Source organism: Equus przewalskii, chromosome 10 (assembly GCF_037783145.1).
Source record: "Equus przewalskii isolate Varuska chromosome 10, EquPr2, whole genome shotgun sequence".
NCBI classification, from domain to species: domain Eukaryota; kingdom Metazoa; phylum Chordata; class Mammalia; order Perissodactyla; family Equidae; genus Equus; species Equus przewalskii.
In genome coordinates, this window is record NC_091840.1 from 13,079,735 (window position 1) to 13,106,795 (window position 27,061).

Genomic DNA, 27,061 nt, shown 5'->3' on the forward strand with positions numbered 1-27,061 from the left:
TTTCAAAAGGATGTTCAAGATTTATTAAGAAAGTGTTACTGCAATCAGTCTTCTATTTCCACCATGATTTCCACTAATATTTCAGTTTTTCATGCAGTTTCTATTTCTCAGAGCATTCTTCTAAGTACTTCTTCTACTTAGATTTTCTATCTTTAACTCACTACAACAGTGAATAGTGTATCATGGGGACTGTCTCATGTACTGTCCATGTTGATGAAACTATGACTGGGTTATGTTCTTCACCTTGGCAGCAGAAAAATGTGTCACTCTTATTTAAAGCCTCTGTGACCACCACTGAGGAGAGTGTGTAAGGTTTCCCCAAGCTATCTTAAGTTATTCATCCCAATGATTACTCCAATTGATACTGTCAACTTAAAAAGTAAATTCAGTTGCTATTTTACCTTCAAAATGAGTTTATCTGAGAATAGCCAAAAGAATTGCAATTCGGGATGTGCATGCTATGGAGAACCACAGGCAAACCCAGAAAACAAAGGAGAGGAGCTGCCTTTATAGAGAAAAAGGAGGAGTAGGGAGGGGACTGTTCTAAAGGAAAGTCCACAGGGGGAGAGTAACAATTCAGGGAGGCAACAGGTTCTCATTGGCTGGGCTGTTGCTGGGTGGGGAGTGAAATCTTCCTTCACTAGTAAAGTAGTTTTACTTCCTGTAGAAGATGCAAGTGTCCATCTCTTCCTGTTTGGTGTATTTGACAACGTATGACAGGGCGAGAGAGCTCCCCCTAGAGGCCTTCTCGACACCAATTTAGTTGAGGTTTCTCTCCGTCAACTAACGTCACAATGTCACAATACTTAACCTTGTCTTCCCAACTCTAAAATGTATATATCTTTGCTGCACCAATGATAGAAATACCTTACTGACCATTCTTGTAAAAACACAGTAAATGATGGTACCATAAGATATTTTACAGGATGCAAGATAACTGCATTCTAAAATAGTAGAAACAAGTTGCAAATGTCTTCTGAATATCTCCAATTTCTCTGAAAAAGTGCATTATGAATTAACTAGTCAGGAATTTGTCCACACGGTTGTGAATCTGTTTTTATGGAATACCTTAGAAAACAAAGATTAGATGAAAATAGAAAAAGAAAAATTAGGCCATTGCATTGACAAAAGCTTTCTTTATAAAATTTTTCCACTCAAGTGTTTTTTTCATCCTGAGCTAACACCCGCTGCCAAATCTTCCTCTTTCTGTATGTTAGCCACTACTACAGCATGGCTACTGACAGATGAGTAGATGAGTGGTGTAGGTCTGCACTCAGGAAATGAACCCAGGCCACTGAAGTGGAGTGTGCCAAACTTAACCACTAGGCCACGGGTGCTGGCCCCTCACTCAAGTGTTTTTTAAAAAAATTTTTAAATACACATAATCAAACAAACCAAATGGTATAGAAGGGCTCTTAATGAAAACAGTGCTTTACTGCTTATGACTTCCTATCTCCAATCCACCATTCCCCTCAGGTAAACACATTTAATTATTTCAGTTGTCTTTTTAACTCTGGTGATAATGACCTTTATATCTTAACATAGTTCATGAATTACTAATTCCTCCACTTTATTTTCTGTTTCTTGAACATCAATTAAATATTGAGCATCCTGGGTTAATCATCTATGTCTGACCTTTTAAAAAGTGAAACACAGATGATTTTTATACTCATATTTTTGTCTCTCCTTTTTTGTTCTCTCTTGGGGGAGATTTTCTTGACATTAGTTTTGGCAAATATTTAAAACAATTTTTAATATTCAGAGTCCTTTCTTATTCCTTTGATTGTTGCATTTTCATAGCAGCCTGTTCTTATAAAAATAATCCCATATTTGGTATTTCAATTATTCTTTCCTTAAATTTACTTTTTGCTCCCTAAAATTCCTTGTTTTCTCTGTTTGTAGAGTCCTTCTTTTTCATGCCTCTGAGACATGCCTTAAATGTCAGATGATCCAGGGTTGTCTGTCCATATTTAAGACTGAGGAGGTAAAATGCAGAGTGGAGGCACACATGTGGATGGGGCTGAAGTTTGTATGTTAAGGGGGTCACTGTGCTTTAGGGGGAGAAAAAGGAGAGGAAACTGCAATGGCACAGATCCCTAAAATGCTATAAAGCAGAAGGCTTTGCTCCAAGGCGCCATTTTCCACACTAGCTTCCCAGTACTTTTCCCAGACAGTTTATTCACTTCCTTCAGCATGGGAATAAATGCATAGCTGCTGGCCATTCCGGGTTCATGGTAGAGATAAATCGCCTATTCTATATGCTGACTTTCAATGAATCCTGTTTTTAACTTCATATCTCTCCTCTGCTACCCTTCCTTCCTGGGCCTGGGCCTCTATTGAGTTTTATGAGGAATACAGGCTCTTTCCTAGGCCGTAATCTTCTCTATGTGTAGCTAGATTCTCATTATCTCAGCACTGCTTCCAGAAATGTGTCTAAGTCTCTTGTCTGCTGATGGCACCCTTGTGTTGTCTTGGTTGTGCTAGCTTTATGCCTTTGGCATTCCACTATTATCATTTTAAGGAAGCCTTGTGAGGGACAGGAAACAAACTCATGTGGTCTGATTATTTGGGGCTTCTATGGGCATGTTTTAAATAAACATGATTCAAATCTCTGAAAGTTGTTTTAATGTAGTTACGTAGGGAAGACTCTATGTGTAAAGAAAGATGCATCTATATTTCTGTTCCATTTTCACTGTTTTCACTTAATTCTAGATGCTTCGGGTATCCGGGCCACATCTTTTTGACCCATCTGATTGCAGCCCAGCTAAGGCAACCCATACCTGATTCCACTTCAAGTGGGCTGTGGTGTGACTCAGTTCTTCTACCATGAGCTTTCTCCAAAGCCAGGAAAGGCCACTCAGCCAAAGGGCAGGTGCAGCCACGAAGTGCAGGAGCAGCAGGAAGTATAGGTGCACTCAGCAAGTGCAAGAGCAGGCAGGAAGTGTAGGTGCATCCAGGAAGTGCAGGAGCAGGCAGGAAGTGTAAGTGCATCCAGGAAGTGCAGGAGCAGCAGGAAGTGTAGGTGCATCCAGGAAGTGCAGGAGCAGGCAGGAAGTGTAGGTGCATCCAGGAAGTGCAGGAGCAGGCAGGAAGTGTAAGTGCATCCAGGAAGTGCAGGAGCAGCAGGAAGTGTAAGTGCATCCAGGAAACATAAGTGTGGCCAGGAAATGAAGGAGCAGATACCCTTTAGGAGTACCCTCAATCAAAAGGAGCTGAAATTCCAAGGATAAATGTTCTAGATTCCCATTCTTTGGTAAGACAATTCAACTGGTGTGTTTTTAAAGATTACCCAGGGTTCTCAAGTGGAATGGAGTACCCCTTGTTCTCAGTAGTAACTTGATCAATAAGGCACCCTTTATTGGTTTTTCCCTCCCCTGTCTCATACTACCCATTCCCTCACTTCAGATTTGCTTTGTAATTATACTACTTTGTAATGTAAAATTGCAAAGGAAGTGGGAAGCTGGATTTCTATTAACATGCCTAGTTATCCTTCATGCCAGTCAATTTTCATGGCCATTAGCTTAAAAATTAATATGTATCAAATTACCTTATGTGATGCAAGATATAAATTAGCAAAGAGTTTTAACCAATATTCATTCCTTGAATGCAGTATTCTAGTCATTATATGCACCAATACTTTTATATCTTTAAGTGAGTATTATGATGCATTAAGAATTCTACTTTGAGTGACCTTTAATCAATTTAATGAACTGCTAAGAAGTGACCTTGACTAAAATAAAACTATAGATGTACAAAACGAGGCCAGCCATAGAAACAAAGGGAATGAGAATAGGCATGCTTGGGGGACATTCACCAAAGAGCTCTCAGCAAATTTCTGGAAAATAGAAGGTAGAAAGGACTATACTGAGATGTTGAGGGATGAAACAGGCTGTGAAAGCCAGAGCTACTGGGGAGGCATCAGCAGAGCCGGGCGCCCATCTGTTCATTACAACCCTCTCGAGAGGCTCTGGGCTCACGTACTACAAAGACAGTAAAGACACCAGTGAGAAGTGAAAATAAAAACAAGCTCCTGAAGGTCTATGTACAGGGGAGGTGGGCCCCACCCCTACCTACAGACTGTAGGCAATCCAGGTGAAAAGCAGAAGGCTCTTCTCTAAAAAAAAAAAAAACAAAACTGAATGAACAATCCAGGGAAAGCCATGGCTTCTAATATGGATTCTGCAACCCCAGAATAAAGCTCCCCTCATTCTAGCACTTAAAGGGGCAGGATTCTAACACATCTTTCAGTCTAAAGGCCACCCCCCATCCCAGAACTTACTCTGATTTCCTACTCAAGGAGAGACATATTAGGAGGTGAGTGGGAAAGAAACTCTATTTGTACCAGGAATCAGCTGTGCCGCAGTCCTGTCTGTGCTAGGTTGAATAATGTCCCCCTCTACCCAAAGACGTCAACATCCTAATCCTCAGAACCTGTGAATACGTTACCTTAAATGGTAAAAGAGACTTTGCAGATATGGTTAAGGATCCCAAGACGGAAGATTATCCTGGAGTAAGCATGTGGGCCCAAAGTAACCATGAGGGTCTTAGAAGAGACAGGGAGGAGGGTCAGAGTCAGAGTGAGGGCGCTGTGACAAGGGAAGCAACAAGAGGAAAGGTGATGTGGTGCAGGGCCACGAGCAGGAATGCAGGTGGCATCTAGAAGGTGGGAAAGGCAAGGAAACGTATTCTTCCCTGGAAACTCCAGAGGGAACGATCTCTGCCAACAACTTAACTTTAGTTTTGTAAGACTAATTTTGGATTTCTCACCTTCAGAACTGTAAGATAAATTTCTGCTGTTTTGAGCCACAAAGTTGATGGTAATTTGTGACAACACCAATAGGCAACTAAAATACCATTCATCTTTTGTACATATGAATAGAAAGCAGGAATCATCAAGCACAAAAGAAAAGTCAAGAGAAATAAGTATGAAATAGAAATACAAACAGAAAAACCAATCCGAAAGAAAAAAGATAATTCAGGGCATTGTACTAAGAAATCACTCTAATTCATTATCTTGGAGAAAGGAAAATTTATTACATCTATGAAATGAAAACAAGATACTCTGAGAAATAAACAGAAAAATACAAAATGATCTCTCAGAATTTAAGAACATGATTCTTGAGCATAAAGGGAAGGAAATTTGCAAAAGTACAGTCAAAAGACAAAATGAAAATTTTGAGAAAAAAATAAGTCATGAAGGCTTTCTGAGGTCTTTAATTTAGAGTCAGAAAAGCCTGAGAGAGGCAATTAACCAGCTGTCATTCCGAGGCGTGAAGAAGTGCTGAGGGTGGGACTATGTCACACCTCTGACCACAGTCTGAGGCATGTAGCCAGGGCTCAATACTAGTTAATTCCCCTAACTTTTCTTATTCAAGAGATAAAAATCTCCTGATTGTTCAACCTCAGATTGTTCAAGCTTTGGAACAATATTTATTAATTCCATACTCATAATCTTAATATTCTTAATCTCAGATAAGAAAGTTTATGATTATGGTAAAAACAAAAATTAGGAATAGGAAGTCAAGGCTCTACGGAGCACAGAGCAGTGCAACTTTATTATAACTGAAGGATTTTTTCCCTTTGTGTCATTTTTATGAGGACAGATGCAGCCAACTTCATGTATTAACTTCAGAGGCAAAGCAGAGAAAAGATTATGTGTGTGTGTGTGTGCGCGCGCACGTGCACGCACACATGCATGTGTGTTTTCCCTTTGGCCATCAGACATAGCTTCAAACAAGCATCTTATTATTTTTACCCCTTAAAAGTTAATTTATTGCCTGAAAAAGAGCTAAAGAAGTTCCTGAAGATGATCTCAGACTATGTTCCCTTTGCCAACTAACTATCCTTAATTATAACATCACACCCACTGGACATGGATAAAAAGAAGAGGCGATGGTACCACAGTACACCATGACAGTTTCCATATTTGTCCTCATAATGGCAACACTTCAGTGGTATTAAAGTAGGATTTCTACACACTGAATTCAGTTTATGTACCAGAGATGCACCTAGAAAGTCTTTGAGGTAAAACAATATCAATCTCAATGATCACTACCAGAAGACAACAAAATTAAAGTCATTCTTCAAACTGACTCTCCCTTTTGAAGATTTTAATATAAATTACGGAGAGGAACATTAAACTATGTAGGAATATTTTTCTAACACCACAGAATCAGTGGCATAGTTCACTCCTTGCCTGAGCACGGTGGCTTTCAACAAAAAACTAAAACAGGAACTTTTGTTGATTATGTTTCTGCTTCTTATGGACACAGCAGCCTCTGCAGGGAGAAACTACATGGAGACAAAATAATTTTGTATTTACCAAAGAACACTAAAGAAATAATAAAGAAGGAAAATTATACTCTTCAATTGGGAGAAAACAACACAAGAGCAGTGCCCAAGGAGCACACACTGTTGAAAGATGGAGGTACCGCCCCCTCCAAGAACGGCGTAGGGCTCCTTCTTCATGGCTCATAATGCCTCATTATGTCTCTAACACCGCGCTTAGCACATTATTTCATATTTATGTTTCTTTGTCTTTTACCCCTTATGATTAAGTGTGTCTTATTCATTTTTGCATCTTCAGCAGCTAGCAACATGCCTGAAATTAAGGCAGCCCTCAGTATACGTTGGATGAATATTTTATAATTTTAATCATATTACCAAAATGGTAATCAGTTCTCTGAGTTATTATTATTTGGAGATTTAATAAACATCCTCTGTATATTATAGAAATCTGAAGGTTAAAAAATATGGTATGGGAACAAACAAGGCCCAGACCTAGACCAATCCCTGCAATATAAATTTATTGATTTCTGCTCATTCATTCACTGATTAAGCATCAGTACTTGGGCCAGGCCCTCTGGTATGTTCTTGGAATACAAAGACAAATAAGGTGTCTCTCTCTGGAAAACACAAACACATAAATAATAATGACAATCCAGTAATTATAGGCTTATCCTACACATCTATTTTTGTCATTGTATACTAGAAATTTTGTGAGAACTCAAAGAGATGGGAATAAGTACACTGACAATGCCATCCACCAAAGAACAAACAAAACTAAAAAACTAAAATGAATTGATGGCTTCTCTGGGAACATGGCAACTGTTAGCCTCTTCCCCTGCGACCTAACCCAACTCTGAAGCCATGACTGGCTCAGATTTCCTGTGGCTCTTATTGATCAGCAAATCTGCCTTTGTTAATACAGATGTTTGCATATGTTTGCTGAGGCCACAGTCTGTACTAGGAATCTTTTAGGTATAGGGTATACAGAAGTGAGGAAAATGGGTAAATCCCCTTTTTTCGGTCCATTTGAGGGTATAGACAAAAAGTTAATAACTATGTAATATAAACTGAGAATAGTGCTCTGAAGTTCACAAACAGGGAGCTCTGATAGACTAGCAGGGGAGGCCCTTGTTAGAGAGTCATTAAGTAAGGCCCATTTGAGGAGTTAACAACTAGGGTAAGACAATGAGAAGGAGCTGATACTACAAAGGCCTACAGCAAAAGCCTTCTAGTCCCAATGAACAGCATGGGCCAGACTTTGAAGATAAGAAAGAGGATGGTATATTTTAGCAAGTAAAAGAGGCCAATGTAGCTCAAGTAGAGGTAGCAGGGAGAGAAGAGCTGGTGAGCATGTTGGGAAGGAACAGTAGGGCCAGGTCACGCAGGGTATTGCAGGCCATGCTGAAAAGTGGATTTTATTCTAAGTACAAGCTATTGAAGGATTTTAAGCAAGGGGTTTCCTAATCCAATATACATTCTGAAAGAGGTCATTATGGCAATGGAGAAGAACAAGAGAGAAAGTAAGACTATCAGTTAGGAGGTTACAGCAGAGGGCGGGTGAAAGATGGTGGCGGCCTGGACCAGGGCAGTAGGTGAAAGCAAAGGAAGGACATGGATTGGAGATCTATTTGGGGGTTGAAGCTATAGGATTTATCAAAGGATTAAGAGAAAAAGAAGCCATTCAAGAATGACTTCCAAGTTCTCGTGTGGGCGCTGAGCGTATAGGAATGCCACTTGTAGACAAAGAGAAGATGGGAGGTGGAGGTTTCAGTTCTGGTCTTGTGAAGTTTGAGGCGCTTGTGAACTAGTTAAGAGAAGATGCCAAGAGGCAGCTGGATATTTGAGTCCAGCTCTCAGATGAGAGGAGGGAACTTTGAGGGTCTTAGCATAGAGTTGTTATTTAAGGCCACTGAAATGTAGATGATCACTCTACAGAAGAATGAAGAGGGGAAAAAAAGAAGCCAGACTCCAATATTTAGTGTAAGGTAGAGGAGCTAGTAGAGAAAAGGAAACTGAGACGGAGAAGTGGGAGAAGCAGGGGGAAAGCTAGGACTCGCTGGGAGATACAGACGTCTTCAGTAGGGGACAGTGAAAGGGACGTCTTCAGGAATGAAACCTCACCGCAAGGTTAAAGCAGTGAAGACTGGCTGGTCACAGTACTAGAAAAGGGAGCTAAAACAGGATTCCAGAAAACAATGATGATTATACTGAGAGAAATCCAACTCTTCCCAAGTAACTCAGTAAACTCTATGAATCTCAGAAAACATGTAAGGACTAGGCAAATGTATTTCCTAGTAAATCCTACCTGAAAGTGTTTTATTCCATGTTCTCTGCTAAGGAGAAGAGAGAGAAAAAGAAAATGAAACATTTAAGAATATGAGGTAGACCATAGATGGTAGTAAAAGGAGAATTAAAATATTGCTCCTTTTACTGACATCTATTTTGCTAATTTAAAACTATACATATTCAGAACTTCTTCAGACTACGGTTTGGATGTTAACTTATGGTATAAATAGAAATTCTATTTGAAGAGGATGAAAAAAAGCAGTGCAGAATGATCAGATTTGTACAATGGTATCAAATCTTCCAAGTAAATGGAAGAACTGTTTTTATTCTGAGAAATAGAAGCAAATTTCTACTGTAAAGCAGGTGCACATTATCTTAAGAAAATTTTCTCATGGATTAAAACTACTATTTCTCCTGAATTACTATTAGAAAATTTAAAAATAATCACTTTTTACTTTAAAGTGGACTTAGATCTATGCTCTATGTTTGTAATTACCCTAAGCTACTTATCTATACTATTTGGCTCAAGATAATATCTATCATTCAATAGTACACTGAGCAAAGACAATGTCGAAGTCTGCTTTCCTAAGTGATTTTTTTCTAGATCAATAATCGGATGAGGGGAAATGTTTTAACGCAAAATAAGTAACTGTTTTAAAATTGTGTTGTTTTCCTTTTCTAAAAAAGTGGTTCAAGTTAACCAACTACACTTCATTACCCTGCGATGCACTTGAACAGACTAACGCTGCAAGAAGAGATGCAATAAAAGAGAAGACGCATCTTCCAATCCTTCCTGCCAGAGTTTAAGAGATACCAATCAAGCAAACACCTCTCGGAGAGTCACAAGACTGCTGTGTTAATTAGCTGGTGATATTTTTGACTACGACTCTCAGATGATGAAACTGTTTTTCCTTGTATTGAACCAGCTTGGCCCAGACTAGCCTGTCCCGCAGTGACATGTATATTGAATACAAATCAGACAGCACAGCTTTAAATCTGTGTTGCAGCTCTCATTTCCAATTCGAGAACTGTACTATAATCATAAGCTTCTGGTGGATGAAAGGAAATCAGCTCTCTGAATATTAGCTAATGCCACATTTGCAAGTCCTGAAGAGATCTGTGCTGTTAAAAAAATAGATCATTTCGCGTGAACCTATATATATGAATTGCTTTGTACTGCTCAACTGATAGAAGCAATGCCTGTGCTGGGATTAAACCCTTTTCATCATAAAACCTCATCTGGTTCGGAGTCCAAGTCCATCAAACCTTTTCCTTTAAAGTCCCGCCTTTGATTCTACATCAATTTATTCAAACCGCAGCTGGGTGGCTGAAAACGAAAGGACAGCATCATTTAAACCAACCATGTTCCCAACTTGAAAGAAGGGCTATAATTAAAAAAATGGGCATAAAAGAATGGAAATGGGATAATATTTTTTAATGGTAGTTCAAAGGCCGACAGATGTCAAAGCCTTTGAAGATGTCAGTACACTGAGCAAGAAGTTGCCATAAAAGAGCTTGCCTGAGAGGTGAAGCAGCTTTTTAATGGCTGAAAAAACCCTTGCAGACACATCCTTGTGTTTTTAATTTGTCAGAGTTTCTGCAGTATTTTCTGATTAATGACACATGATTATAACTGCATAGCAGACATAGTTTTATACTTGGTTAAATGAATAGTTTATTCCACATTCTTTTAGAACTAGATAAGAATAGGGACACTTTCTTAGGAAGTCCAAAACTGTTCTGATTGCTTCACATATTTATGCTAATTTTGTGGGACTGGCCAAATTCAGAGTTGCTGTATGTTGCCAGCTTTTGCTCTTTACTAGTCTGTCTGCTAGGAACATTACAATTCACATGTGCTAGTTAGAAGGCGATTCACCACAGTTTCATTCTTTTCATGTACATGGAACAATATGTGCCTGAATAATTAATTTGTGCACCAAGTCATGTCAAACTAAATTAATGTTTAAAAACATTCCTGAGCTCAGTCTAAACAACCACGGGCTGCCATTGGGGTTCAGAAGAGAAAGACTTGCTTAGGGGAAAAAATTGCAGCCATAACTACAGTATGACATTAATGCCTACTCAAAAAGAAAGAGCTGTAATACCATGTGTAAAAGGCTGGGGGACACTTTGCTAGGATTTGGGGGAGGGACTCAGAATGTTCCCGAACTATTCGCCCTTCTAAACAGTTCTGACATGTCAATTTGATTTGTTCTGTGAAATTACCCTCACAATATTCATGAATGTTAACCACAAGTCACCAGTGAGTAGTAGCAAAAAAAGGCTTTCCCACCACTGGGTGTGCCTGTAATTTATACCATGACAATGTGCAGAGGAGAGAGAGTTCAGAGGCTTTGAAGTCAGACAGATTCGGGTTCAAATCCTGGCCTGTTCACTCCTGGGCTGCACAGGTTGGATCTGTCTTCCCTTCTGCAAAAACCAACATAATATGTACCTCCTTCCAGAAAGCATGTGAAAGTGTCTAGTACATAACAGTGTGCTCAACTCCCTTTCTCAAACAATACACAGAAAAATTAAAATTAGGTCATTTCTAGTTGAAAATGTTTATATTTCTATATATAATAAAATCACCTTTTAATGAAAATGATCATTCTTTTAAAAGTGGATGTTGAAATCCAGGTCCAATAGCTCCTAAGTACTGCCCACTTCCTTACGTTGTAATCTTCCACGGCCATTAGTGATCTAACCCTAAGCACATACCTGTTTGCTTCTGACAGCTAACTTTTGGCTCAATCCTGCAAGGATACTCAGGGAGGCAGCTCAGAAGATAGGGCACTAGGGAAGAGATTGGGGCACAGAAGAGGGAACAACATTTTCAAGTAGGATCAGGGAACAGACCTAGGAAGTATAGAGGAAGAGTAAGCAAGCAGTGCCCCCAACCCAGAGAGAGCATCTCTCATAGGCAGGAGGCCTCCAACCTGACCCTGAAGAAGCTGATCTGTAATCCACTCACCTGCCCCGACCCCGGTTTTCTATAAGGAGAGGGGTATCTTAGGGTTTACTTTTCTAAGGTAGGGGCTGTTGCCTCTTTTGTCTCTAGGTGACTATAGTTTTGGCATTACTAACCCTAGGCACAACTTCAAAGCAGGTGAAGGTTGCCTTAAGCATTTTTCTACCTCCTTGTCTGCACTTACTAAATCTTCTTCTTGCCCCCTCCCCCACCTCCAGATGCCCAAGTCTTCTGACTACAATTCCCCTATGGCACCCCACCAGGAAGTTATCTTCCTGCAACATTCCTCTTCCTTCTCCTTTTACACTCTTTTCATCCATCAAAACTCCCACTTCATCAGTGTAATAGATTTCAGTTTGATGAGAGCAATTTAATTAGAATAATTTCACAATATGGTGGCTATGACAGTTACTTTCCTCCCCATCTCCACGTTGTTCAGATCTTCCCTTCTATGAAGACTTCTCTGGTTCCTTAAGGCACACGCAGTCGTCTGACCAGTGGAACGCAGGGCAGAGAACCAGGTAAAAGCAATGACCTCATTTGCAATTCTTTGTGTACTTGCTAAACTGCTTGGCAAGCCTGTGACCACTTCCGGGGAAAGGCTTTGTCTTCTTTGTTTTTGTATATCTCCTCTTAGCACAGTGACTGCTACATGAAGGTATTCAATAAATGACGAACAAACAAAGAAATCAATGAAGGAATCCTTGGAGATAAATTTGCATCTTAAAAGAAATCATTTATTCTTTTTACCATATATCTTTATTCATTTAACTTTTAAGTGTTCATGAATTACCTGTTCAAGAATTCATTTTACTGTATATATTTATCCATTTTGAATTTTTAAATGCTGCACGAGTTACCTAGTCAAAGCAAATACACTAAGTAAAGCGCAAGCAAGACAGAGAACGTTAGTCAGCCCAGACAAATTCCTCTTCGAGATATTTCAAGCCATGTAACTGATAGATCTCAGGCATGGTAGTAGATGATTCTGGAGTGGGAGCTTTCTCACAGCCGGGTGTCTCAGACTGGGCATTTCAGAGGAGCTTCAGACCAGCTTGTGATCTCCTTTTCTCTTGTTGACTGACGCTGGGTATATCCTCCCTCTGACCTCAGAGCCTCAAACTCTTGGTTCTAACGTAGGCCCAGGCAAAACTTGGTCCTTTTTGCCTCATTGGGTGAGCCCGACAATCGATCCTGCTTCTCTAGGTGAGCTGTGAAACTTCTCCTTCGACCCCAGGAGCGGCAGTGGGCTGGAGGCACTGGGCTGGACATATAGTTGACCCTCCCCACACCACAATGGAAGCCTGGTTTAGGGCTGCCTGCAAATCATGCCTGGCCCTGCCACTAACTGCCTGAGTTGCTTCATTCATCTGGGTCTCATGGTTTCCCTCTCTGAAATGGATCCCCTGAGCTCGACGTCCGTGACCAGCTGCAGAATGATGCGATGTGGAGTCAAGCTTCATAGCTGTCGTTCATTTGGTGCAGTAGTGCATTTATGTTGTACGGCCACAGTTCACAACTTGAAAAAAATAAACTAAAATTTATAGGGTTATTCAAAAGTATTTTCCCATTTTCAATTCTCTCAACAATCCAGGAGTTAGGTATTATAGTTTTTTTTCTTTTCCTGGCTCCTGAAATACCACTTTGTCTTGGTTCCCTTCCCATCATTCTTGACCACTTTCTCGGTCTTCTTGTCCAGTTCTATTTCCTCCATCCTCCCTTAGGCGCTGAGTGTCATCTATCCTCATTCTTCCTCCTCCTTAGGAGATCATGTCTTCATGTTGGTATCTATTACCATCCATCCTGGTGACTCCCAAATCTTTCTTTCCGAAGGAGAGCTCTCTTTTGAACTCCAGTCCTATATTTCCACCTGCCTAACTGACACCGACACCTCTATGTTCTGCAGCGTATCAAACCACAACTCTGGGTCTCCTCTCTCATATCTTCCGTCATATCTTCTTTACTTGAGATCAAAGCACCTTTATCATTTTATTGCACTTTGCTATATATCTATGTCTGTTAATCTGGAAAGTCTGAAGGCTGGGCCTGCTGGAGGAGGCCACAGAATATAACTGTCCATTTCCATGCTGGTTTTGTTACCAGCTTCTTATACACCTGGTGGCCAGGCAGGCATGTAGGCAAAGTTTCCAGACAGCAGAAAGGGACCAGGAGGGTACTAATCTCCCTTCACGCCATAGAATGGTGAAGAAAGTATCCTCAAGGGCCTGATTAAATCATCACACCAATCAGGTGGTGTCATTGGCAAAAAGGTGCCTTCCTGGGGACTTGAGGGTCAAGGCAGCTTGTCCTGCTGACTAGGGGTATTACTTTGTCTCCTATCCTATGCAGCCTTTGATGTGTGGTAAGATGTATCCTTTGTCTATGTTAAAGCAAGGCATTCTTTACTCCTATCTATTGGTATGAATCATATTACCCTCCTTTTATGACAGATGCACAATGCCTGTTTCGTCATAGAATATAAGCTGGAGGACAGGGATCTTCCTCTTTTTAATATTCCAAGGCCCTAGTACAGTGCCTGGCACACAGTAGGAGCTCAACAGATGACACTAAATGAATGAATGAATATTACAGATGTGGAAAACGATGATCAGATTTATGAAGTGGGTTACCCGGGTTTATAGAGCCAGTAAGTAGTAGAGACTGGCCATGAACCAGCATCTCTGTCTTCATATTTGATAAGAAATTGGCAATTGCATTCAGGCCCATGCTTTCATTATTGTCTACATGCCAATGAAGTCTAAATTCATATTTCTGGAATCTCGATCTGCATATCCAACTCTCTATCTGACACATTTCCATCTGGATGTTTAAGATGTAGGTCAAACTTAGCTTGGCAACAGCAGAACTTTTGTTTTTGCTTTTATTCCCTCCCAATCATCCTCGTATTTGACACCACCATCTATCTAGCTGCTCAAACCAAAACTCTTAAGAATTCTTCTTTCCATCACTCCTCATATCCAAGCCATGAGCAAGTCCTGTTGACTCCGATGCGTATGTCTTACAGACCTCCAGGACTGTGCACAGCAGCCACGGTGGCCTTCTGAAAACACGAATCGGACCCTGTCCCCTTACTGCCTAGAAGCCTCTCATTGCCTTCCAATCACATTTAAAATCAAATCCAGAGTCCGCCCTGGTCCTGCTCTTCCCTGCACCTGCTGTGCTCACGCCACACAGGCCTCCTTTTTCATTTCGTGAACACACCAAGTTTATTCTTCTACAGAGTCTCTGCACCAGCTGTTCCCTCTGGGTGGCTGGCTTCTCATCAATCAGATCTTAGCTTAGATATCTCTTCCTTGGAAAGGACTTCTCTGATGGCCAGGTAACACAATCACTTGGTCATTATCATATCTCTCTATTTTAATTTTCCACCTACCAGTTATTGCTATATGATGCTCTCCTTGTTAATTCATTTTTTGTATCATCTTTCTTTCCCCATTCAAGTGTACCTTCAGAGCAGAACACTGCTCTGTCTTGGTCTTTGCTGAACCCAGTGCTGCAAACCCCTAAAGGGCTATATAGGTTATGCCCTACACAAATCTGGGGCAATATTCACAGATACAAGGACATGAGGGGCACCTCCTCAAGGGGTGCACCCCCAGCTCCAGGGCCTGGCACAGAAGAGCACTCAAAAAATCTTTATTGAGTAAATGAATCAAGTTGAATAAAGTCTACATCATAAGGAAATTTCATATACACAATTCCGCCTAATTTTTGCAGACGGGAAAACTTATTTGGAAATAAATTTGATTTAGATATTATTCTAAGATTCACAAATATAAAATTTCCAAGTCAGAGAGTTCCATTTTGTCAATATTAATCTGGAACTATGAGATTTCAAACAGCAGTCAGAATAGTTAACAACAATTATGATTTTCATGAGAACATTTACTCTATTACTCTTATTTCTAAATTGAATGATTTTTTTTAAGAAACACCAACTTTACGGGAATAGACTATGATGTTTACTGCACGTCACTAGAAATTGTTAAAGAGATGCAAGTACAAGAGTGCATATTTCCACGTCTTCCAAAGTCTGAACCAGCACATGCACAGTCAGGACTGACTTTAATAGGGGAGCCAGGAACACACTGCACCCCTTGAACTCGTGGCTTTTGTCTAACGACAGCTTTGGCAGTAATTTTTGAATAACTGAAGAAGAAAACGTTTCCAACTTTCACACTCCACTTCTCTTGTTGTACATGGCAACAGCACTCTATCTGGAGCTATCAGACAATTTGCCCAACAAGTGAGGAAAACATTTACATTATAAGAAATTAGCTTTTCAGGAAACATTTGGTGAACACATGCATTTTGTACATTAAATGACATCTCTGCAAATAACAAAATAAATAAGGTCCCACTTGACCCTGGGGATCTGGGGTTTGTTTCATTAATAAATACTGACTTAAGGAGCAAACTTAAGATGAATGAATCACCAGCTTAATTTTAACCTTTTTAAAAACCTTTCAAGTCTTTACACTGAAAAATTCCCTCGTTTTGAGACGCGGGGCCTGGCTGGACTGTTGGTTCCATGTTCACTGAAAGCTCTTCTGTGCCACAGAGCAATGGTATCAGTGGCAGACACACACACACACCCTGCAAGACCAACGCTGTCTTGCAACTGCCCCCATAAACAAGGGAAGAGACCCCAGATCCAGGCCACATACTTGGACAAACTTCATCCCTGAGGACACCATTCACTCATTTTCAAATACTACTAATACGGTCGGGCCTTAACTTCACATGGAAGCAAAACAAATCAAAATTACTCAGAAAAATAACACACATTTTCAAACCCTGCAAGTCTAATTCTGTATTGTTTCTTTCTGATTTCTTGTGATCTTTCCCCACTGAATTTTCACTGAATTTTAATATTTGTTTCAACTGAAAATCAGCTTAAGTTTCACACTAATCTACCAATTTCAATGCTTTGGGGCTCAATCAGGCCAATTTTTATTGTCTAAAAAGTTTCCTCCTAATGACAGTATTTTTCAAGCATTTTCTGTAGACAAATATTAAAGTAGTTTGAAAGTAGACTATTATTTTCATATAATGTCTTGCTCTCCTCCTCAAATAGGAGTTTAAGGTCTCCCTGACATCAATTTCTGTCATTTTTCTCATGAAAAAATGCTCAGGTGTTAAATATCTTTCATATCATGCAACTAGGAATGATTCCAATTAGCCCTGAATGGAGGACAAAATGACAGTTTAATAAGCCTCAATTTGCCAGCTCTTTGAACATTTGATGATATCATCATTTTGCCAATCATTTCTTGCACTTTGGCTTCAAACCTCTCTGTCATAAAAAATTACCTCAAATATACAAATAAAGACATCATCTCTGAGAGAACTGACTGAGTCAGAAATCCAAAAATGACTTTTCCAAGACATCAAGGAAAAAGAGTTATTCATCCAATATTTCCTCAAAGATAATTTCTGCCAACATTCTCAGTAATTTCGCTGAGGCAGAGGTGAAGAGGCGGAGGAAGAGCAAGATGCTAAATATAACTGAAGCCTTTTTCCTTGTGTAAATGGGAATGACATTCAGCATGCGGAATAACGATTTATCTCTGGGTATTTTATTTTAAAAAAGAATTCATCTGAAAACTTCTCATTTTGACCAAAATAACTCTAGAATTAAGCCAAAACTGCATTAATATACAGCGTTTCTGAGGATTCTAAAAGAAATATATTTTCTAATTATTCTTTGTTATTTCCATTGAGAAAGTCTCCAGGTTTAAAATTACCAAACCACCTTGATTTCACTTCTAAAAGATTGTGAATAGCTGTAGTCACGTAATAAGATCCTTACATGGGTTCCATTAGAGAAAAAATACTAACACTGAAGTCTTTGAGATTTATTCCTTAAAATAAATGGATCATATGTAATATTCCAAATTAGGATGTGACTATAACAGAAGCCACCTATAATAAACCATTCACAACAAACCACACTTCACCAGCACTAAATGCAAATTCCTAAGAAATTTTTATAGAGATTGGTAGGCCCATTGACCTGAAAGCTTACTGGATTCTTACTTTGGACATATCTTCTTATTTCAGTAATAATGTGAAAACCAAAAGTGAACCCATTTCAAAAACATATTCATTTTTCCATTCTACAAATTCTGAAAGTTGTGGGAAGGAATTCTATTCCAAATAAAATATTAAGAAATGCATATCTCTTCAGAATTTAATTTGTCTCAGAATAAAGACATAACCATGGCCTGTGGCTTTGGGGAAGATTGGAACTACTGGCTAGAATCTGATTTGGATTTACATAGTCTGAGTTATGGGTATCGCTATTTTAAATCTAGCAATGTATTAACAATCCAAAATTGAAAATATAATGGAATTTATGCAGAATAAATGAAATTCAAAGACAATGAGTTTATACACAAGCAGGCGTAGGGGGCAGGGACCTTTTCCATGAGTCTCAGCTACACTAACTACTGGTTATGTAACCTTGAGCAATTTCCTATGCTTTCTGGATCTTTCCTCATCGATAATATGGAAATACATAGAGTCATCTTCCGACCCAGGTAAGAAGATCAAAATAGAGTTTCCAAATAGGAAATTTAATCCTTACAGGGTATTAAGAGGGTTGAATGAGATAATGCAATGTAAAAGACCTAGCAGAGAGCTTGGCGCATGGGAAGCATACAATAAATATTTGTTGCTGCTGCTGCTGTTAAACACACACAAGCATAAAAATTCAGTGTTGTTCTAGGAGGTACCGCTTACTAAAACTGGAACTCAAGCAGCATGATTCAGTTTTGACTTTGCAGCAATATCGAGTATGGCAAATCACTGAAAGAAATGCAAATTGCAATGAGAATCTCAGCATGGGGAACAAAGAGTACCAGTGTCTCTCTCCCATGCCAGGCAAACATTCACATATAACCCTGCTCCTTTTTTGCCATGTCTAAGTCTCTCCAAAAATCTAAAATCTTTCTTGGAAGAGGCTATGAGATAAGAGTACTGAATTAAGATTAAGAAGCTGTGGTTTGCTAGTTCTGCGACCTTGGGCAAGATAATGTCCTTGAACCACAGATTCCTTATCTGTAAACATAAAATAAATGGATGTGGTCATCTCTTTAGATTACTTAATCTGACTACATTATTGCTGGATACTTAGACACTTGATATGACTAAAAGCTTCTTTTGTCTGTCAGAACATACTGTATACACAGACTTGTGTTCCCTTGCGACCTCCCCAATTTTCACCACTGCAGAGTGATCACATTATACCCCCTATTTGAAATATCTCCAGCATTTAACTACTAATTCTTAAGAACAATTTTAATATTTCTAAAAAATCTATTAGGTATAATGAGAACAAAAGGCAGATTTTTAAAGCAATCATTATTAATTGACATGAAGTTGTTAATTCAAAGGGAATACTTTCTATGTTATTATTTGGAAGGTCTGCCTTTAAAAGGAATATTCTTTATCTAAAAGTGGACCACATGACATAGAATGTGGTTTCCATGGTAACTGCCACATTTGAAAAATATGCACAGGACTAAAGATACACTGTATAATGCTTCTACAAATGGATCATTCTTCAAGAAATCAATTTCCTTGTCTCAGTCTGCTTCTCTTTTTTAACTTAATTTTATCCATGATGAGGACGAAGTTGAATTATTTATAAAAGTTTAATTATAGGCATATACGCTACTCTTGTGCTTAGAAAATGAAAATAATTACAGAATTTTATAATTATAATGGAAAAAGAAAACTGGTGACCAACAAAAAATGTAAACTTTGCTTGAAAGGGCATCATCTTACTATATTTTCTCCTAATTAAGTACTTAAGAAATAGTATTCTCATACAAAGTAATATATATATAAATACATAAATATAAATACATTATTAAATTCATTAAATACTATTAGACACACAACTACTGGATACTAATAAAATGAGATCTTCGCATCAATACATCTACGTCAAAATATGAGAAGGACTGGTTCTATTTGGAAAATTCTATATAACTTACGCTTTTGGTGTCAGAAAGACAATATTTCCCCCAAAGGCTTTTAAAAATGGCTTAGTTAGGAAAACCTCTATTTACATTTTAAATGTATACAGAAAATTCTTGGTCTATCTTAAATATAGTGCTTAGATCATACTATAAAATTTTATCTAAAGAAAATAAATTGAAAATTGTAATGCATGGCTTTACCACAAGACCACTGAAAAGGTCTTATTTTATTTTTACAAAGTAATAAAATGAATTGTTAAGAAACATTTTCCCACCAGCTCTTCTAATGTTTGACATTAAACATTCTATACATTGCAGCAAAACCCACTAATACTTAAAACACACTTAATCCCACTCCTCTTTCCCTCTAATACAAATAACTCAGTGCATCAGGGGACAAGTATCAAAGTGTGGTGTGTACACAGCTGGAACACCAGGCAACCACTCTGATGTGACCGTGTGTGTCACTAAGGAGAAGAGGGGAACAAAAAGCAGGGTTACATTAACAGCAACAGCCTCATTACGTTGGGGAAAATATGGTTCACGTAGTTTGGTTTATTCAAGCAATCAGCCCAATTTAACCCACAGAAATAAAAATATTTCCTACCTCAAAACCAAGAAAATGATATTGGTGAATAAATGATGATGAAATACGATTTTGGTTATGTAGGTAGGATGTGAACCATTTCAGTATAAGGCACAAATATCCTATACTCTGGACCAAATTACCATTTCTTACAGTTTCCACAGTATAAATTCAGAGAAAAGAAGTAGATATGGGAAAGAGAGAACACACTTCAAAGTTAACACTAAGGCATTAACTTCTAAACTGCTTCTAGTCTCAGTCATGTTTCTATTTTTTGGCTACTAAAGATATTTTGCAAGAGTTTCTGGAACGGTCATAAAGTGATGGTACTAGAACTTGGTAGGATCATGACTGAAAATAAGCTTTCTTTTGATTCATAATATGTACAAAATTGGATGTCTCAAAGCACCTATGTTTTTTGATGTTGAGAATAATGGTATTTTCAATAAATTAAAACAAAATTTTGGCATATTAAAATAAAACCTGCTAATTACCTTTTGTGGAAGTACTTTAAGAATCTCAGGTTCCCCAGCAGATTTTACTTCCCAATGTTCTAATAGATAGAGAACAGCACCAGGTACATTGGTCAGCATCCTTTATATTGCCTTAAGTCACAAATTTCTCTTAGAATTGAGAGCTAAAAAAAAATGAATTGGTATGACTTTTTTCATGAGATAATTAGAATCTCACCATTCATCTTGTTTCCCTCTTTGCTGTGGCTTCTAGGCAAGCTCAGAGCCAAAACCTGTACTTAACTGAAGGATTTTTTTTAAGTATAAATTTCATAATGCAGTTAATATCATTTATTGCTTAATTATTATTTTCAGTTACATTTTACTTGCTTAAGTGTGTGTTTATTATAAAATGCTGCCTCACATCTTTTTTGAAAGTAGTTGGCATGTAAAGAAATTAAACCAAGGGTTTTCAAAAAAACGTTGCTCAAACAAAGCACAAACACCATATACAGGTTTAACAATAATATTAAAAACATACATACATTGTTAAATTCATCCTTAAGTAATCTTTGAAGAATGATAGCCAGTGCTTAATTCACTGCACGCATGTACACACCCAGTTTATAAATGCAGATTTTTATCTTGTGCCCAGATTCCCAAAGTCATGGAAAATAATGTCATTGAGACATAATTTTAAAAATTAAAATTATCATAAATATCGTTTCTGGAAAACTGTTTTTTAAATAGAAGAGAGAAAGAAGAGGATTTCTGAAAATCCCACATTTTAGAATGAGTGATAGGTGCAGCCTCTTACTGTGAATCAATATGGCAAAATGAAGATGATCTGTCCATTTGTTATGCAAAAATTGTTCATATCAGAATCATAATTCTCAGTTTCAGGATTCAAGAAAGGCATCAAGGTGCCAATGTTAGGCAAGACCCATTTTACTAAATTCAAATTCTAGGTTTCATGTGTTTTCAGATCCGCTTGATAACCCTCCCCAAGTCTGTCATATCTAATTTGCATTATTCTGATGGTGGTTGTCAGTGGCTGCTGTGGTTACCCGGACTCCTTGACTTGTCTGTACCTCAACAGGTCACAGAGACAGCCATTCTAAGATGGTGACACCACCTCTGGGGTAGATCACACAGGTTCTCTGTAACAGCCTCTACAGTGTTCATACACACCACTCACTTCGGCAACACAAATAAAAATCAAGCAATCTCTAAGTGGTTCAGGGTCCTAAAAGAACAATAAAGGAATCAAGAAACCTATGCTCTGCTATTCTTGTAATTCAAAGGGATAAACTGCAGAAATTCTTCCACTACATTGCAAAAACGAATTACATGTGGAACTATCATGTTAGAAGCTTTTCTAAGATGATCATAACTAAACTATAAATTTTTTATTATTAAAAAACATGACTGAATCAATAAAATCATTCTCCAAATTAATTTCCAAAAGAGGGATCTGGCAAATGAGAAATATTTGACAATGAAGTTGTGAATCTCTCTATGTCTTGATATCTACTGATCTGGATGCTTTTTCTTAAACATTATGACCTTAGGTAGACACAGACTGAACATTTTGTATGAGGGTGATAAAATTTAATATGCATTTTAGCAAAGTAAGTATCAGAACATAAAATATCCTACCATTGAAAATCAACATATTATGACAAAAACATAATATATGCATAGAATAATTAGCTAAATGCACCAAATAAAATGAGGAAAATGGCTAAGTGTCCCTAGTTGCATTACCATATCATATTGTTTCTTTATAAAACAGAAATTACTTGAATAACAACTAACCTTTAATAATCATATAGCATATTCACCAAAAGGGAGTTCCTAGTTGATATATGATTCACCTTATGGTAGGTAACTATACTTTGTAATAACGATTTTCTTATCAGTATATAATATATCACACATTTGGAAGGAGCCTAACGCAGATTTTTAGTATATTGTCTGCATTCAAGAATCTGATGGAAGAAAAAGCAGCAAACAAAGCTACAGTCTCCAGATTAGACATCTCCCTGGTCCTCTTCTGGTTAAGTATTTCAAATAGTCCTTTTTTACAAAATGGCCTCCACTGCTAAACGGGAGCAGCCAAACAGGAACAGAAAATCAAATATCTCTCTGGGACTAAAATTAAAAATTATACAATCCAATATTTACTGCAGCAAGCCACAAAACAGTGATTTGAAAAAAGATCTTCTATTTTAAAAAATATATGCCCACTTTGTTATTTTGGAATTCAGGACTTAAAAAGTATTTATACATTAGATTATTTAGACTACAATCACGAAAAGACATATTTGGAAAATTTAGGACTTACCTGAAGGAAGCTTTGAATTAATATCCTCAATGAATAACCAAAAATAAATATAAATTATTAGCATTTTGGTATATACGATAAGATTTTTAAAATATAGCTTATTGATAAAAGTTTTTAAAAAATATTTTTTCTGAAAACAATTAAGTACAGCTTATACAGAAAATCATTTTCACTTTGATCAAGAATGCATTTAGTAAGTTTCCATTGCTTACTAGCATTCCCGTAACAGCAATTCCAATTGTTTCAAGAAAGACACAAAATATGAGAAATATAATCCTATCCATAGCATTTGAAGAGGTCATATGATCCTCATACTTAATATTTCAATTAGAATAAATTCAATCAATAACCTGCTTATACTCTCCCTGTGGCTTAATTATATGTAATAATTCTAAAATTCCCTTTGGTTATCATTGGAAGAACCGCACCCTATATATGGCAGATAACGACATACGCAAAATCACAAAGATCCTCTAAATTTGGCCTCCACTTGTGTTGGCTTTCCACAACAGCACCAAAACAGTAGGAAGTTATATAAATTAATCTATTTTATTGTATTAATTATTCAATTCTGCTATGCAAACAGACCCTTCACTGACTTAGAACCCAAATACCTCATAGAAGACAATGGTAAGGCTTAGCATCATCTTTGAAGGAGAACATAAGTTTGAAAGCATTCTTAATAAATTGTATGGCTAACAATCAACAGCATATATTTTATAAAGGCTCTAATGAGGTTGGTGGCAAACATACAATGCACAGTGATTTAACAGGAACCACCTGACTATTCTGGTACCATGGCTACTACAATGACCACCTTTTTAGTTAGCAAACCTCCATAAAACAAACTGAAAATAACTTTCCTATAAATGTATATTATTGACAAAAAAAACACCTGTGCTGAGTATATTTATATTGCCCCAGTCATTCTCTGAAAGTAAAAGACAACTCAAGGTCAAATGAAAAAATAACCAATAACTCCTATTCTTTGCCTTACCGCCTCCCGCCCCGCACTCAAGAAATTAACATCTTATTTAATCAGTAGTATTTTTATGTTTAGATAATTATAAAATTGTTTAAACACATATCACAACAAACAAAAGGTTTATTTCGTTGTTTTAAAATTATATTTTTTAGGGAGGAAAGACAACTAGGAAGAAGCTTATGTGTGGTGAGGATAATATGGTTAGATTTCAATGGGAAAAGAGGTGTTTAGACCTAGTATATGATATGGTTTTATTAGAAAAGAAAATTATCTTTTTATTGTTATCAATTGCTCTTCAATTTTTCTTTAATAAAATTTCACAGCAATCTCCTCAAGAGGATACACTAAAGGCCTTTGATTATATATACCCTAAAGAATGTATTGTACCACAAAGATACACACCCAATAAGATTTTTTTTCATCTGAAATTTATAAAGATAATTTTCCATGCTGACAGTGCACATTTCATCCATAAGTTTGAAGAGTCAAATGCTACCACAGCTGGGGGTTATTCTGCCAAATGGCTTCCAACAGGGACTACAGAGATGGAGGCTGGAGGCATGTGTATGTGCATGTAGGAAAAAGCAACAGACCTGATGGGAAATAGCCCTTCTCTAGAGTCATTTATCAATTGCCATCTGAGTGATCTAATCAAATATAGTCTCATGAAAAAAAGCAACACTAGGAAGAAAAGCAAATATTAAAACAGCTGCTTGATTACCTACAGAGATTAAAACAAAAAGCAAGGAGTCAGGCTGATATATTTCATAGGGATTTGCTAAGGCTGAGGGGAGGGGTAAGGGGCAGATACCTTAAAAAAATCCATCATGAAAGGAACTGAGACAAGATTATAAAAAAGAGGCCAAGTTATAGCGCGCCATGGGATTTTTAATCTGGCTACCTGTGGTTTCTGTAGTTAAAGCCTTATTCATCCTCAAAACGGGGGGGGTGAGGGGAAGAAAACAAAAAAAAATCACATTTATATGTCAGTTTTGCAAATGATCAAACAGCGTGCATCAACAAGAATAATAAGAAAACATTAAACGCTGATGACTTTTTAAAAATAGATGCCCGTTTTATAAAATATTATTGATAATTACCTGTGAATCTCGTTTCTTGAACTCTTGAATTTGATTTTCGTGCTCCATATTGGCAGCGCGAAGCTGGTTTTCCAGGTTTTCAATTTCCCGTCCATGGTCTCGGACTAGGCTATCCTTCTCTGCGTTACGCTGCTGTAATAGGTGCGTCTTCTCCTGTTCGTGCTCCAGCTTCAGCTCCACCATCTGATTGGACAATGAGGACAGTTCATCAACAGAACATCCTGGTCGTCATGACAACTCATGGACAGCTTAATTTTTCTCTAATTTGTCCAAGTTGAAAATTTTATTTTTGCGTCATTATTACCTCACCCTTGAAATACTCTCATTTTGGGGGGATTTTATCCAAACCTCCTAATATTCAAGACAGTTGGGCATATTCAGTAAATCGTTCTGCAATCTGTTGACACAAATGCCTGAACATTGAAAAAGATTATGTTGAATGCTAGGTATTTCCTCCCCAAGATTTCGGGTATTACTGAACAGCAATGGTTATAAATGGTTAATAGTCAGTATGCTTTGCTTTTTGCTTAAATATATACACGTCAAAAGCAGCAATTAAATCGGTCAGTTTTCTTTATAATTTTCAAATAAAAGATCAGAGCTAAATACGCATCTGGATTATTGTATATACAGTTGTCTTTTTAAAAATAAAATGATAAATTTCAAAGCTCTATTATCTCGTTGTCAGCTACGGTATACCAACATAAACAGATGTTATGTGTTCCAGAAGGGCACCTGCTGTGCTGCAAGCTTGCGCCATGATTTCATAAAAAGCATTCTATTCTCAGGATCCTTTCCCAGTCCACTCCACACTGGAGCCTGTGACCTTGGCCAGTCTTAGCCTCTCCCTGCTAGACTGAATGGCAGCCCGAGACCAAGGGCCTGGTTGCCGCAGCTTTGATACTAATCCTCCCAGGCTGCGCACAATGGCACCCTACCTGGCCTGCACACTATAGCCAGCCAGGCTGTCTTTGAAGCAGGTGATGAATAGGGGACTGCAGGAAGCCAGCTTCCCCAGTGAACTCCAGGCCACACAGCTGCTAGGAACAGTCACTTGGATTTTTCTTCAGTTTTGGTGGATTTCAGGGTAAAAAACTGCTGTTATCTAGAATATGTTGTGTTATTTTCGGCGTGAGAATCCATCTTCAAAAAAGCTAACAGTAGGAGCCTGCTCCAAATCGATCTTGTTTCGTGCAATGAATCACCAGACTACCTTATCTTAAAGCTATAGCATTCATTTCTCCAGGCGTGCACGCTGCACTCAATTTCAGAAGTTATTTTCTTTTGAGATTTGAAATTCTCATCCTCTAATTGCAAATTAAGAATCAAAACACAAATTTAATTTGCTTTTAATCACAGGTTTCAAAATCTTTTCTTATTGTGATTTTTCTTAGAGAGTTGGAAAATGAACAAGAAATTTTTGACCACTCATACATTTATTAATTTAGAAGAAAGAAAACTATACTAACTCTTGAAAATATACAATTATCATAACAAAATAATGTATAAAATAATATAGAAAAATTTATTTTGCATCTGAGAAAAAAGATGCATTCTAGTGATTTTATGTCTTTCTAAAATTTATGGGTCCTTCTTCCATATTATTCTACTGTTAGTAATATACAGAAAAAAAAAATAAAAATTTCCTCCTTATATACTATATCAAGTAGTAAAAAAAAGTTTTCCTTATTTAAAATGTGCGTGTTTTACTTTGTGAGTCATATAACCACAATGTTAATCCCAAGAAAAGAGAGAATTTAAAATTTTATTGATATTACTGCATTTTTCAGGCAGCCAAGTCTATGAATTATTGAGTTAGAACATTTTTAGTTCTTGGACATGTTATTATTTCTACTCAGTGTTAAACTATCAAGCATTATTACGATAAAATTATAAATTTTAGTTAAAATCATTTAACTATGTGACACACTGAAAGGAAATGGAAAATTCTACTGAGATCTGATTCTCAAAAGCCTCAGAAAAATTGGGATTATGGTTGTGATTTAAAACTGACAGACAGCAAAATACTTCATA

At 37.6% G+C, this 27,061-nt stretch overlaps 1 protein-coding gene and 1 long non-coding RNA gene across 18 annotated transcripts in view; one reads left to right on the plus strand and one right to left on the minus strand.

Moving 5' to 3' along the window:
* LOC139073859 (uncharacterized) overlaps positions 1-9,988 on the plus strand; it is a 41,967-nt gene extending 31,979 nt beyond the window's left edge. The window contains exon 3 of the long non-coding RNA XR_011522955.1: positions 9,262-9,988. This is a non-coding gene — a long non-coding RNA (uncharacterized lncRNA). The remainder of the gene's footprint in view (positions 1-9,261) is intronic.
* Positions 1-27,061, minus strand: part of CEP112 (centrosomal protein 112) — a 445,593-nt gene that overhangs the window by 193,367 nt on the left and 225,165 nt on the right. For all 17 annotated transcript variants that reach the window (XM_070560188.1, XM_070560186.1, XM_070560191.1 and 14 more), the window contains one exon: positions 25,028-25,210. In XM_070560188.1, coding sequence (XP_070416289.1) covers positions 25,028-25,210 — 183 coding nt within the window. The remainder of the gene's footprint in view (positions 1-25,027; positions 25,211-27,061) is intronic.